This window comes from Diuraphis noxia, unplaced genomic scaffold (assembly GCF_037042655.1).
Source record: "Diuraphis noxia isolate RWA-SAM2 unplaced genomic scaffold, SU_Dnox_SAM2 contig0003, whole genome shotgun sequence".
NCBI lineage: Eukaryota > Metazoa > Arthropoda > Insecta > Hemiptera > Aphididae > Diuraphis > Diuraphis noxia.
Genome location: NW_028301713.1, coordinates 47433144 through 47447668, shown reverse-complemented (window position 1 = coordinate 47447668; position 14525 = coordinate 47433144). Strand labels below are relative to the sequence as shown.

Sequence of the window (14525 nt, the reverse complement as noted above, 5' to 3'; positions counted from 1 at the left end):
AAAAAAAAGTATTTTTTGGTTACTTTTTTCGAAGTATTTCGATGCACGACAATCTAATATCGGCAGTGTATTTTCTGAGTTTTAACTAGGATTTCAATGCTCCGAAAATATGCTATTATACCTTAAACATTCTAAATTATATGCACTAAAAAAACCCACCAATTTTTTTTTTAATTTTTAATAAAACTATTATAAGTTTAGATTATATATTTATTTACTTGTATATATAGTTATAATCAGTTAAATGTATTCAAAAATCAAGAAAATGCATATTTAAAATCTTGGAGTAAATTTTCAAATTCAAATTTTGGATTTAAAAATAAATGAAACGTGTAGTTACGAGTATTGAGTTGCTAAATTCGGAAAAAAATGTTAAGTGTATCTGGACTTAAGTTATAACTGAGTAACTAAAGTTATAAATAACTTAGGGTGGACAACATCTTATGATACACTGTTGTACCGCTCATCTAAATTTTAAGTACTAATAACTCATAAAATACCTGTCCGAAATTTGATTTTTATGTATTGAAATACTTTGAAAAATATTCTGCTTTAAAATATTGAATTAAAACTTTATGTAGTTATTTAAAAAATAAAAGAAAGCTTTAAAAAATTATAAGGATCGATATAAAATATTAAAATAGTATTTTTATGCAATGTGGTTTTGTAACGATTCGGAATCATAAAAAATATATTTTCAAGGTGGTGAATACTTTTTAAATTAATGATTGTTGCACTAAATAGATACCCGGTTCACAGAGTCATCAATTGTAGTGTATACACTCATATCGAAAAAATTAACTTTTTTTTACTTAATGTGATGTACACAATTATGTTACACCGTTTATTAAAATGTTAACTTTTTTGAATATCAGTTAAACATATATTTTTTTTTCTTAATCCAAAGTTAAATATTTTCGGAGTATCGTTTTACCTAAAAATTGAAATCAGAGTAATTTTTTAGTTATTATTTTGTCCAGCGAGAGTATTTCGTATACTTCGACTAGCACAAGTGATAATGTTGCGTCGAGAAACGACGCGTTTTCGTTTTTATGAAGTCCCAAAAATTCGCTGGAAAGAATATTTATTTGTATCTTTAACCATAAATATTTAAATTTAAATTGGGAGTATTAGACCACTTTTTTGTACCCCTCTTGTGCAACATTAAATACTTATTTAAGTTATATTAAAACATATTGTTTTACATCTATATTATTGTTAAATTAATTTTATATAGATTTCACTTAAGACTTAAACATTTAAAAATATAATAGATAATTCTTCGTAATTTTTATGATCTTTGAAGTTCAAATTTTGATGTAATTAACTAATGTATAATAGTGTATATAACTAACTTTTTGGTGGTTTTGTTGAAATTCAAATAATATTCGTATATTGTTATGTACCTAACACAATCCATTTTTGCAAAATATCAATTATTAAATTAATTAATTTTAAACTTTATTATAAATCTATTCACACCGTTTAACGAAACGTCGATATTGACTCATATAAGTTTATAACCGTTTGCAGTGTTAAAATTATTAGCTATTTTATTTTTCTACCCGTAGTTTGGTTAATAATACTAAAACTGGTGTCGATGGCAGTGACGGCGCTAGAGGGGGGGGGTGACTCTGTGCAAATGCTCGGGGTTCCGTGATGAGGGGGCGCCATATCTACTTATATATTTTTCATAATTTTATGGCTGGCAGGAAAAAAAATTTAGGGCCTAAAATATTGTCCAGGGCCCCAAAATCAGTAGTGTCGTCCCTAGTTGATGGTATTGCTATATAACTAAGCGTCACGCAAGAATGCGCAAAAAAAATGCGGCCCATTATTCTTTTACACGACAATGCATATATTATATACCATATTGTGTTCTTAATTATGTTTTGTAAAATTAGCTAACAATTTGCTCTATTTTTTACCGAGCGTTTGTAGCTTATTACATTTTGTCGAAATTCAATATTAAAACGTAGAAATGTGGAATAACGACTTATTATTTAGTTGTTAGCAGCTAAATATATTACCTTTAAGTTATTTAAAAAATATTAATCTTGAAAATTTAAATATTCCATTATTACTTAGATTATTTTAGATTGTTATTATTTATTCGCAAGATTGATTTATAAAAAAAAAATTGTCGGTATAAAATCTGTATCAGATAAAAACCTCCAGCTAGGTTTTCATTAAATAAATATATTAAATCAATGACTATTATAAAAAGCATTTGAAATAACTCGTGTTAAATAAATTCTTTGATTAATATGGATACGATGATACGATATAATTTTAACGATATGGCTTAAAAATTAATAAATTTTTTTTTTAGTTATATTCTAATAGTTATCACTACAAATATTGAACTGATGACTAATTTTTGAGCAATAAATAAGTATTTAAAATGAATGCCAATTTTAAATTAATTATTTGTTATGAAAAATTAATTTGAAATGTACTAGCCACTTGGTGATTTAGCAGTTTGTCTACACGGATAACAGCATTTTATGAACGAGCGACTTTTATACGGAATAATAATATATTCTGCGCGCGAAGTAAATAATAACCTCAAGTATCACCTTCAGTATAGACGTAAGTAGGGGTAGAAGTGTTAAAGAATTAACCCTTCCTGAATTTATCATTGTATGCATACACAATAAAGATACATAGGTACTTACCTATTCATTCGGATAATATATACTTAACTTATAATGTTATCCCATATAATTCGCCGAGTGTTTATTTTATATAAGCTGTACATTTTCTATTATGATATGTTAAACCATAATGGATAGGTTTCAATTCGAGCTTCGTACATCTTAGGTGGGTTAAAAACACATTCCGGGATTTTCTTAGGCCTTTCAAATGATGCACATGTGCGCCAAACAGTACCAGACAGTCACTTCTAATGAATTAGTTTATGGTTAATTATTTATGTAAAAAAAATATAGGAGTAATAAAAAAAGATATTAATCATGTTCTCATATAGTGGAATACCCAGAACATAATTAAATGTGAACAATTTCATTGGGTAGGTCAGTTCTGTTATTGTTACTCATAGACTATAAGACAAATATTTACATTTTTAGAAATATTATTTTTATTAATTAAAAAACAATAATGTTGACAATAAATTATAAAGTTTTTATTTCTTTTGAATGACATCGTTCACTTTTAATTTGTTAAATTCAATTTCAAAAATCGCTGATTAATTATAATAACCATTTAGCTTAAGTTGATGAGAGAGGTAGTGGTGTATAGGTATTAGTGTGGCATCAGGTACTCCAAAAGATGTTGATCCACTACCCGTTCATCTAAACTTTAATTTTTATTATAACTAACTAATCAATCATTTGAAATATTTTGTTTTATACATAATTGGAATAAAAATTCTCAGAAAATATAACGCTTAGGATTGTATGAAATTAAAAATGGATGTTCTTGAAAAATATTTTTCAAAAAATTTTTTTTAATGAATTCAAAAATCAATTTCCTAAATCATAAATAATTTTTAATTTAATGGTTGTTTAAAAGAATCATCATTCAATAGTTGTTGGTTTGTTTTTTTTAATTTTAAAAAAAAAAACTGTGCTTTCAGATTTAATGTTTGTAAATTAATGTCATATTTTAAATAAAGAAAAATATTGTTAGTAATATTATCACACGATGGAGAAATCTAACCAAACATAATTACTTAATAATATAATATCCAGGTTTTAGCAACAATAGTTAATTAATTACACATTCATCTGCATTTGACTACATTGATTTTATATGATGTTGTATTGTTCGTTACCTAAGATAACGCTACACACATAATATGTACTGTCTCCATCTTACAAGTGCGTTACATGGCAAATTTACGCTTAGCAGATCACGTTTAATTCCCTTTTTTTAAAAATTATAGTAAATTGACCTATTATGAAACTTGATAGTAAAAACATTATCTGTGTTTGTATGTGGGGTTTTATGATAACTTTGTTTTTAAGTGTGTTATGAGTATTTTTAATTTACGCTTTTTTTATATATACGCACTATAAAATTGAACTACCTATCGTAAAAACCCACATACAAACACATAATATAATGTTCTTAACATCAAGTTTCATGATAGGTTGATTCATTCTAATTTTTAAACTAACGGAGCTAAACGTGATCTGCTCAGCGTAAATTTGGTATGTTGTGCACTTGTAAGACAAAGACAACAAATGGATGTGTAGCGTCTCTTAAATATGTTGATGTTCAATTTTGATGATGGTTAAAAATAAACATATACTACTATTTAGGTATCTAAAAATAAATTACCCATTTATAACTACTATACATTTTATAAAATGAAAATGTATGGACATGTTTTTTTGGACGTTGTATTGTTATACTAGTATAAGTTATTATTTTATTTTATTGATGGTAAAAATAATGTTTTTACTTATTACATTGTAAAATGTGTGAATAAAGAATTTTATATTTTAACGTGAATTGTGTTAATTTATCAACATATTTCTCCTTTCCATATAAATATTATTTTTAATGTATTGAATATGATGTATATATTTTTTTTAATTTGAACTAAAGAGAACTAAATTTTTAACAACAAACCAGTGACTGTGAAATTGTTTTTACAAATCGTTTATTTGAGACAAATAAATCAAGTACCTATTGCTGTTTGCATAGTTGCTCGAATTTTATTTTGTGTACATTACTGTTATATCTACCGTATAATTTTACGTTTTCTAATTGGAACATCAAAACGTATATCAAATTTAACTTTTATGTCCTCCAAAACTACGAATCAACCATGTTATTTTTATAACATAAAACATGTGGTAAAGAATTCTTTATTTATATAAATTAACTTATGAATTGCTTTATTTTGTTTTCAGCTAAAATTAAAGAGAGTGGTTTGTTTATGGATGCTATGTTGAATGTTCTAAATTCGGCTCCAAAAGTCACCAAAAAACGAAAACCTAAACCAGACGCTGTTAAAAAAAACCAAGACTCTCCCCCATCAGCCAACCCATTGTCACCTGTGAAACCTGAGTTACCATCGCCAACTAGATCTCCTGTACATTCACCATCTACGTTGGATTTGGATTCTTTAGTTTTACCACAACCTTTGCCGAACGCCGATGAGTCACAGTCGTTTTCAGAATCGATTACGTCTTCAGATTACGTACCGTTATCGGCGGAAAATACTACTTCCCATGATGTGACCCCTGATCCAGAACCAGAGTTAAATGTTGAACCGATAGTTGAAAAGCCACCACAACTAAAGGTAAATAACATTTTTGAAAAATGAACTAATAATGTGTCTTATATAATCTCATTGTCATTTATTTTGTACAGTTTTATCGAGACACTTTACTGGATTCTACAAACGAGTCGCTCAATACTAATGAAACCGAGGAAAAAATCGAAGCCAAAAGTCGTGAGTAGACTAGTATTATTTATTTAATAATTTTACCTCTATGCGTTTTAATATAATATTGAATGTATTTAAAGCTATTGACGAATCAACTACGAATAATTGCAACGATAATAAAAGTGGTATGCGAAGTGTTTTGGTGTATGTCAGAAATAAATCGTCAAAGAAATCGGTTTCGTGGAAACAAGAAAACGATTTGGTAAAAGTTTCTTATTTTGAACACGACGAAACTGAAAGAGGTATGGCTATTATTTTATTTTTAAGTGTCATCATTTTGTACCCACACAAAATTTTGTTTAGTTGTTACTTATTCGTTAGGTATTGGTAATATTTTCTTAAGTAAATCCTTACTAAATTCATGTAGTGTCATCTCATAATCATTGAATATCGGAGTGCTAATAATCCGCGATTTTTTTTTTCTACTTTTATAGAATATATTTTATGTGCCTATCTGAAACATGATTGACTATTGCCAGCCCTCCTCCCATTTAAATTCATCATATGCGCCTGTGTGTACAAAGTGCAATGCACCCACTAAATAATACCTTAATTGATAAGCACATCTATATATTCCGATTATCTATATAATAGATTCTATACCATTGACTTCAGTTTAAAGTTGATATGTTTATTCATCAGCAATATCTGATATTGGTTAATTTAAACTAGGAATGTTTCTATGAGCAATTTACTTAAAATAGAAAAAATAATTAATTTATTATACTTTTAATTGTTTTAGTAAATGTTACAAAGAATTTTAAAGCTATGGAAATGCATGAACGAGATGTTGAGAGACAAAATTTCATTGCTGTTCGAAAATTAAGTAAGAGTCAAATAAAAAATAAATTACATTTTATATCAAAATATTGAAAGATTCATACTAACAAATACATTTACTTAGATGCTGCTGATAATATGGAGCCAAAGACTTCTTGGCGGTATTTAGATGATAGCTTGTTAGTTGACTTACAAGAAGAGCTTGGTAAAGAAAAAATTGAACCTGGTAGTGGCAGTCAAGAAAAAAAGAAACAGACTCTTAGAGAACAATCAGTTTTGCAAGCTATTTACTTTACAAGAAATATGTAAGTATATTATATTAATTTTAAACCACCACAATAGTATATTATTAACCCTATTATATTATACAGGATACCAGATTCACCAGAAGAACCAGATCAAATGGAAATAGTACCATACTCTGAACCACTAAACATTCCATTGGAAGATATGTCAGGAGATACAGCCCCTATTTACAATTATGTTAGCATGACTTGGCCAGAATCTAAAGGTGATCAACCTCCCACTGTAGAGTTTCCTATTGGAATGAACAATGTGATGCCTATGCCCAATATGATGATACCACAACCTCAATTCCCTGTGTTTAGTGGCAATCAAATGAACTGGGGTATGCCACATGAAAATATGATGGGAATGGGTCCTCCGGCAAACAATATGTACATTCCCCCTAACCAGATTATGATGAATAATCAGATGTTTATAGGCGATCAGATGCCACAACAACCTCAAACCTTATCACTGCAACAGCAACAGCAGCAGCAACAGCAACAGCAACCACTACAACAACAACAACAACATCATCCTCCACATGTTCAAGAAGATCAATGGATGGGTCCACCTGGGCCTCAAATGCAACATGATCAACACTGGGGCCAACAACAACCTCCTAACAACGGTCCACCACATTTTGAAAGGGGCAGTGGCGGCCGTGGTCATACTAGATGGGACAATCCTAGAGGTGGTAATTACGACTCGTATCGAGGCAAAATGAACCGTAATAATCAACGAGGTAGTAGAGGAGGTCCATACAATCGAAGAGGCGGCCATCCTGGCAACGGAAGAGCAGGTGGTCGTTTATGTAAATATTATGCAAAACAAGGTTTCTGCAAAACTTCGAACTGTGCCTTTCTACATTCAAAATGTTAATGTAACTTTTTTTTTTTTTGTCGTGAAATAAGACTGAATAAAATTTAAGATCTTTAGTAATAGTTCCCTCATCCTCTATTCTTGATATTTTAAATGACAAGCGATACTGTATATAAAATTATAAATATGTATAATTGTACACATTTCGTTAAAACCAAATCATTGTTAAATACATTTTATTTGTAGATTAAGTTATTACAATAACTAATAGTTGTTCGATTTTTGTATTCTCAAAAAGTAATAATTATTAAGACATTAGATGAACGTAATTAATCTAGTTATTATTCAAAATGAAATTATAACATTATGACATTAACCAGTTCTTCACTTGCTTGTCTTAAGTATATTTTATGGCTATTTTATTGTATAGATGTAATACCTGCAGATTAAGTTTTGTATAATGTGTTATTGATTCCTAGTACAAAAGATTAAAATCATGTCATGATAATACAATTCATGTTTTATTCAGTTGACCCTATTATTTTAAAACCAAAATAGCATAGATCATAAAATCAACAGAGCCTACATTGTCTCCTTACTTTTTAACGGTGTATGTAATAGACAATTTTTGACCTTTCTCAATTTAAAACGAGTTATGACCTGAGAATATTTTTATATATAAATTATAATATTTCACATATTTGAAACTTGCTTTACAACTAAAAACTGATATGAAATCATAAATAATGTTGTTTATTATAAATTTGATTATTGTTGAATTCAATTAAATACTAAAAACAACAAAATTAAATGTGAATTAGTAAACGTATATTTCAATTTTGCAATGTTACATGCTTGTAAAACAGAAACAACAAATGCTGGTGTCAACAATTTTACTGTTGATTAAAATAAAACCACTGAAATAAGAACTGACTTACCAGATATATTTATCTAAAAGAAAAATGTGTTTATTTTTTGTTTTTATATAAAAATAAAATATAACTGGGCATGATAAAAAAAAATGTATATATAATTGTAATAAAAATACTTAACTTTCTAATATATTATGTTTTCTTTACAAAACTGTCTTAGCTTATAAGAATAAAATATTAAAATTCAACATCATAAATTTAAAATTATATCATTAATATAACATATGAATAGTTAAACATAAAAAAATATTTATTGTATAGAGTTTTGATTAGGTTGTAACCGCAGTTCTGATATCAATGGCAATTCATCACATTCTCCAGGAATTGAATTATTCCAAGTACTCTAAAATATAGAAATTTTGAATCTTTGTTTAAAGTATTAACCTAAATTCATAGGCATGTGGAATATTTTATGTTTGATGTAGCTTGCATTTTTAAATGGTGTAATTCCAACAGAACAATTAGTGAATAGTGGTCTACATTGCTTACTTATTTCGTTATGATGTGAAAAGTAAAAATTATGTACTCGTATCACTTTATTATATGATAGAGTATTAAAATTGTATGATTTATGGGCATCTATTAATATTTAATGTAGGCAGTTCCTCAATTTAACTATTATTTACTGTCATCTGACAGTAGAATGAATTACTATGTACAAATGAGTAAATTCAGTTATCACATTGATAAATAATTTTATCAGTTTTCATTCAACATTTGACATTTACATTTTAAATTCAATATTTTAAATACTGAACAATGAATATATTGGTTTTACAATAATGTGTTTTTTATTTTTAACTTAAGAAGCTTTTCCAGTAGAAAAGTGAATTTAGTTGTTGCATTTAAGAGTTTAAAAAATAAAATTCCCAGAAGTTTTTAAAAAAGTGCAGGGAAAATAAAAAATGATAAAGAATAAAAAGCGGGTAAGTCGTGGATGTCGCTCTGCTGTACAGTAGGTTACAAGTGGGTTACTGCAATGGATGGAATTAAATTTGAATCCAATGATATTATATCATTGTATACGAAAAACGATTCTGAGCGAAGACGGTTTATCTGTCTAGGATATATTATAGATTATAAAAAATTTTGAAATCTTAGATTTGAAAAGATATTTTTTTATATATTTCTAGCTTAAAAGTAATTTGCGAATTTTCGTGAATTTTACGATGTTGTTAAAATTCAAACTTTGAATCCTTGTAAAAAAAAAAATTGACCATGAATTTATTTTATTTTTCAACTGCTATTGTTAAAATGTGTTAGAAGCCTTGTATTAAATTTTCAAGCTTTTCTACCGAACAAATAAATTTTTATCGATATTTATAGAAAAAAAAACTAAAAAAGTTGAAAAATTAAAATGCCAGTTAACAGCTCAAAACAAATCTAAATATTTTGAAAATTATATCAAATATATAAAATGCCTATATAAACATTCAGAGAAAATTTCTAGTATTTGTTTTAGTCTTTTAGACTTTTAGAGTTACACCAAAATAAGAAAATCACTAAATGTGAAATCTAGTGAAAATCCAATGTTGTAAAAATTTAAATTTCAAATGCTCATAAAAATTTAATTTGAATTTCCGGTGGACTTTTTATTTGTGGTAAAGATTTAAAAACTTGTCAGGAATCTTGTATTAAATTTTTAAATCTTAGATTTAAAAAGAAATTTTTTTATGAATTTCTAGCTTAAAATAATTTGTGAATTTTCGTGATCTTTACGTATTTTGTCAAAATTCAAACTTTGAATGCTTATAAAAAGAAATTGTGACTATGAATTTATTTTATTTTTCAACTGCCGTTGTAACAATATGTTAAGAGCCTTGTATTCAATTTTCAAGCTTTTCTGCCTAACAAATACATTTTTATCGATATTAATTTAAAAAAAACTAATAATCGTAGATATTAGTAATAAAAGTATCGTAGATACTTGAAAATTTCACCAGTTATTTAGATTTGCATTTTCTTTACATGATTTAAATTTCGAAATATTTTATTTATTATTAGCAGGTACTTGAAATTTCTAGAGTATACTTTATATTCTAATTGTAATAGTTAATTTAGTAAATGACTTATACTAATATTATATAATATATAGTATATACTATAAAGTATATTGTACTTTAACACTTTAAACCAGTGATCTTAAACTCAAATTACCTACAGGCCATATATTTTTTCAAAAAAATTGGCGGGCCAAATTTTAAGTGTCATTTTTATACTTATACACTAAAAACTAAAGACAAAATGAAGGCAAAGATACATACAAAATCCATTAATCTAAATTTAACTTAATATATTATGAAATTACTGTTATTATAATTACTATTACCAAAAATATTTTTATTGCGGGCCACGTATGAAGGGTATGCGGACCACAGGGCACAGGTGGCCCGCGGGCTGTACTTATGTTTGAGACCACTGCTTTAAACTATACATGACTGAGTGAGTCGAGTACATAATGACTCTGATTTGATTTATTTGGAATTAATTTTATAGATACCTATATTTTATTTTATTTTTAAAATAATAACAATATAATATTAAAATATCCTAAATTGACAAATCATCTCCGTTCAGAATGGTTTTTCATCTACAATGACATTATATAGTTTAATTTAAATTTAATGTCATATATTACAGTAACCGACTTGTAACTTATTGTACAGAAAAGCGACATTTTTTCAAAATTATTTTTACAGTTTGAGCCTTTTAAATAAATTGCCAGGTGTAGCGATAAGCTATCACCGACGGAACTATTCAGGATTCGTTCCATCTGTGTGTATACCTATGAACTTAATAATGCACCAATATGAGGTACTCTGTAATAAGGCGAGGATGGACAACAGGCTACAGCACGATTAAAATACCTATTTACAGTATAATTGAACAAAATTGTCGATGTGTCAAAAGATGTAGCAGTACAAATAAAACCTACATGATTCAGCATAAAAAACTGCGATGTTGCCATTTTTAATTTTTGATTATATCGTACATAATATATTTATTTAAAAATTTATGAGAAATCAAAATGTGGTAGGTACGAGTTATAAGTCTCCAATCAAATAGACATACCCCATTCCTCCCCTGATTGTTTTCGGTGTATTTAGAAATATTATCCGATACATTTTTTGATGCAGACATTGTCCACCCATAACTATTTTTAGAAGTTTATATTATTTAATATAAAATTATTTAGTTTCGTCTGAAGACAGAAGTCCAAATGTTTATATTTATTATTAATTATATGTTTACTTAATTTTTTTTTAAACATTTCTTTGTTATTTTAAATTCTGAACGAAGTGATGAATGTATTGATTTTACAATGATGTGTGTTTTTTTTTTGTGTGTGTCTGTGCAGTACAGTTTAGCTCGTCGAAATAATGCTTCGATTTCAAACTTTGGGGGTGGTTTTTCCGATGTAAAAGTGAATATCCTTGGTGCATTATAAAGGTCAAAATTAAACATTTGCCAACAGTTTTCAAAAAAATCGAGAAAAACAAAAAAAATGACAGAAAAACGGGAATTTTTACGCAAAACCCGTTTTCGACCAAATCGATTTTTTTAGATGGTTGTAATTGAAAAACTAATCACTATAAATACTTCACCAAATGTTTATGTTAGTGATATCTATATACAGTTTAATTTTCAAAAACTTTGAATTTTTTTGAGTTATTTATAGATTACTGAAATTTTCGATTTTTTTGAGAATTTTTTTTTGAAGTGTCGGTAAAAAAATGTTGGACGACCAAAAAAACTTGAAAATTTAATACAAGGTTCCTTAAGAGTTATTCTTATTGAAGCTAAAAAATTAAAAATCGTTAGTCACAATTTATTTATAAGCGTATATATTTCAAAATTTTACGAAATCTGTTTAAAAATCATAAAATTTTTTGTATTTATAACTAAAGATTAAAAATACAACACTAAGTTTTCCATCAGTTTTCCTTCAAGTAGCTATAGAGAAAACTCGAAACATCATAGGAAAAATTTTAAGTGCGTTTGAATTTTAAATTTTTACGAAATAGCGTAACTATAACGATTTATCCTCAAACGATTTTAAATATTTGTTATTACTCGAAAAGTATAAGTCGTAGATACTTGAAAATTCCACCAGTTATTTAGATTGGCATTTTTTTTACATGATTTAATTTCCAAAATATTTTGACTTTTTTTGAGATATTTATAGACGACTGAAATTTTCAATTTGTGTGAACATTTTTTTTTAAGTGTCGATAAATTTTTTTTGGCCCTATCAAAATACTTAAAATTTAATACAAAGTTCCTCATAAGTTATTCTTATAGTGATTAAAAAATTATAAGAATGCATAGGCACAATTTTCTTTTATAAGCGTTTATAGTTCAAATTTTTATTCAAATTTGTTCAAAATCTGTCGAAAATGCGAAAATTTGCAAGTAATTTTGAAGTTGAAAAATGATAAAAATTTTTGTGTTTATAACTAAGGATTAAGAATACAACACTTAGTTATCCTTCAAGTAGGTATAGAGAAAACTCGAAGCATCATTATAGTAAAAATTTTAAGTGCGTTTGAACGAAATAGCGTAATGATTAGGGCTGGGATTTCGATGCACTTAGCATTGTTTTTCAAAGCTTACTGTGCAATGCTCATCTTGTCACAAATTTGTTTTATGTACATTTTAATAAGAATAAGAAAGTTTATTTTGCATTTTTTGGCATTTTTTAGTTTTTAGGTCATTTTCTTAATTTTTTAGGGCATTTTAGAGTTTTTGGAGCATTTTTTGAGTTTTTGGAAACCAAGTACATGAATTTGAAATTTTATTTTAAGATTTTTACACCAACATGGTTTTTAAATAAATATAACAGATTATAAGTAGGTACTTGTAATTCGTATTATATTATCGGTTTGTCGCCATTATCGGAGTATTATCGAGTAACCTCTACCCGCATTTCCTGTTAAATAATCTTAAATCGGTAAAATCGACGTCCGATGATATCGTTCGACGTTCAGTACGAGTTTTGTCGTGGTTAACACCGTTTTATTACTTTATTAAAAATAAAAAAAAATTTTAGTTCATAAAAGCAATTTTTTAAGGGCATTTTCGGGTTTTTTTAGGGCATTATTTAGAGTTTTTAGGTCATAAAAGCATTTTTTTTAGGACATTTTTCGGGGGTTTTTAGGGCATTAAAATCCCAGCCCTAGTAATGATAATGATTTATCCTCAAACGATTTTAAATATTTTTTATTATTCAAAAATTATAAGTTGTAGATACTTGAAACTTTCACCAGTTATTTAGATTTGCATTTTCTTTACATGATTTAAATTTCGAAATATTTTGACTTTTTTTTAGATATTTAATGACAACTGAAATTTTCAATTTGTGTGAAAATTTTTTTTTTTAAGTGTCGATAAAATTTTTTGGCCCTATCAAAAAACTTGAAAATTGAATACACAGTTCCTCATAAGTTATTCTTATAATGATTAAAAAATTATATGAATACATAGATACAATTTTATTAAATTATTATTTGAAGTTCAAATATTGACAAAAATTCGTCAAAACCATGAATATTTTTTTTATTTGTGTCTGTCATCATGTTTTGGGGCAGTAAAAGTGCTTCGATTTTTGACTTCAGTAATTTATTCGATCATAAAGTGAATCTAGTTGGTACTTTGGGGGTCAAAAATAAAAAAATCTTAATATTTTTCTAAATAATCATGATAAACAAACTAAAAGTTAAGGGAAAAACAAGAAATTTTACGTACAATCAATTTTCGACAAAATCGATTTTTATTTTTTATGAACTATTCATAGGTATATGCAATTTTCGATCATTATTAGTTTTTTTAAATTAAAATTGATAAAAATGTATTTATTGAGTAGAAAATCTTAAAAATTTAATGCAAGGCTCTTAACATATTGTTACAATAGCAGTTGAAAAATAAAAGAAACTGATAGTCACAATTTTTTTTTATAAGCATTAAAATTTTGAATTTTGACAAAATACGTAAGCATCACAAAAATTCGCAAATTGTAAAATATAAGCTAGAAATTCATGAAAAATTTTCTTTTTAAATCTAAGATTTGAAAATTTAATACAAGATTCCTTACAAATTTGTCAATCTTTATCACAAAACAAATGTTTACCGGAAATTCAAATTAAATTTTTACTAGCATTTGAATTTATATTTAAGGATATAAAATTCAACACTAAGTTTTCCATAAGTTTTGCTTCAAATAGCTATAGAGAAAATTTGAAGCGTCATTATAGGAAAAATGTTTTGAGCGTTTGAGTTTTAAATTT

The 14525-nt window shown here is 26.9% G+C and overlaps 2 protein-coding genes across 4 annotated transcripts in view; one reads left to right on the top strand and one right to left on the bottom strand.

Annotated features, from left to right (window-relative positions):
- LOC107168988 (uncharacterized) overlaps positions 1-7822 on the top strand; it is a 33005-nt gene extending 25183 nt beyond the window's left edge. The window contains exons 6-11 of the mRNA XM_089225080.1: positions 4884-5275; positions 5347-5428; positions 5503-5664; positions 6165-6248; positions 6327-6507; positions 6574-7822. Coding sequence (XP_089081206.1) covers positions 4884-5275; positions 5347-5428; positions 5503-5664; positions 6165-6248; positions 6327-6507; positions 6574-7369 — 1697 coding nt within the window. The 3' untranslated portion in view covers positions 7370-7822. The remainder of the gene's footprint in view (positions 1-4883; positions 5276-5346; positions 5429-5502; positions 5665-6164; positions 6249-6326; positions 6508-6573) is intronic.
- Positions 1-14525, bottom strand: part of LOC107168990 (serine/threonine-protein kinase pelle-like) — a 37230-nt gene that overhangs the window by 13115 nt on the left and 9590 nt on the right. For 2 of the 3 annotated variants that reach the window (XM_089225081.1, XM_015518563.2), the window contains exon 12: positions 8233-8584. The exons of the other annotated variant lie outside the window; for it this stretch is intronic. In XM_089225081.1, the coding sequence (XP_089081207.1) occupies positions 8492-8584 (93 nt within the window). In that variant the 3' untranslated portion in view covers positions 8233-8491. Of the gene's footprint in view, positions 1-8232; positions 8585-14525 lie in introns of those variants that run through there. 3 annotated transcript variants of the gene reach the window in all.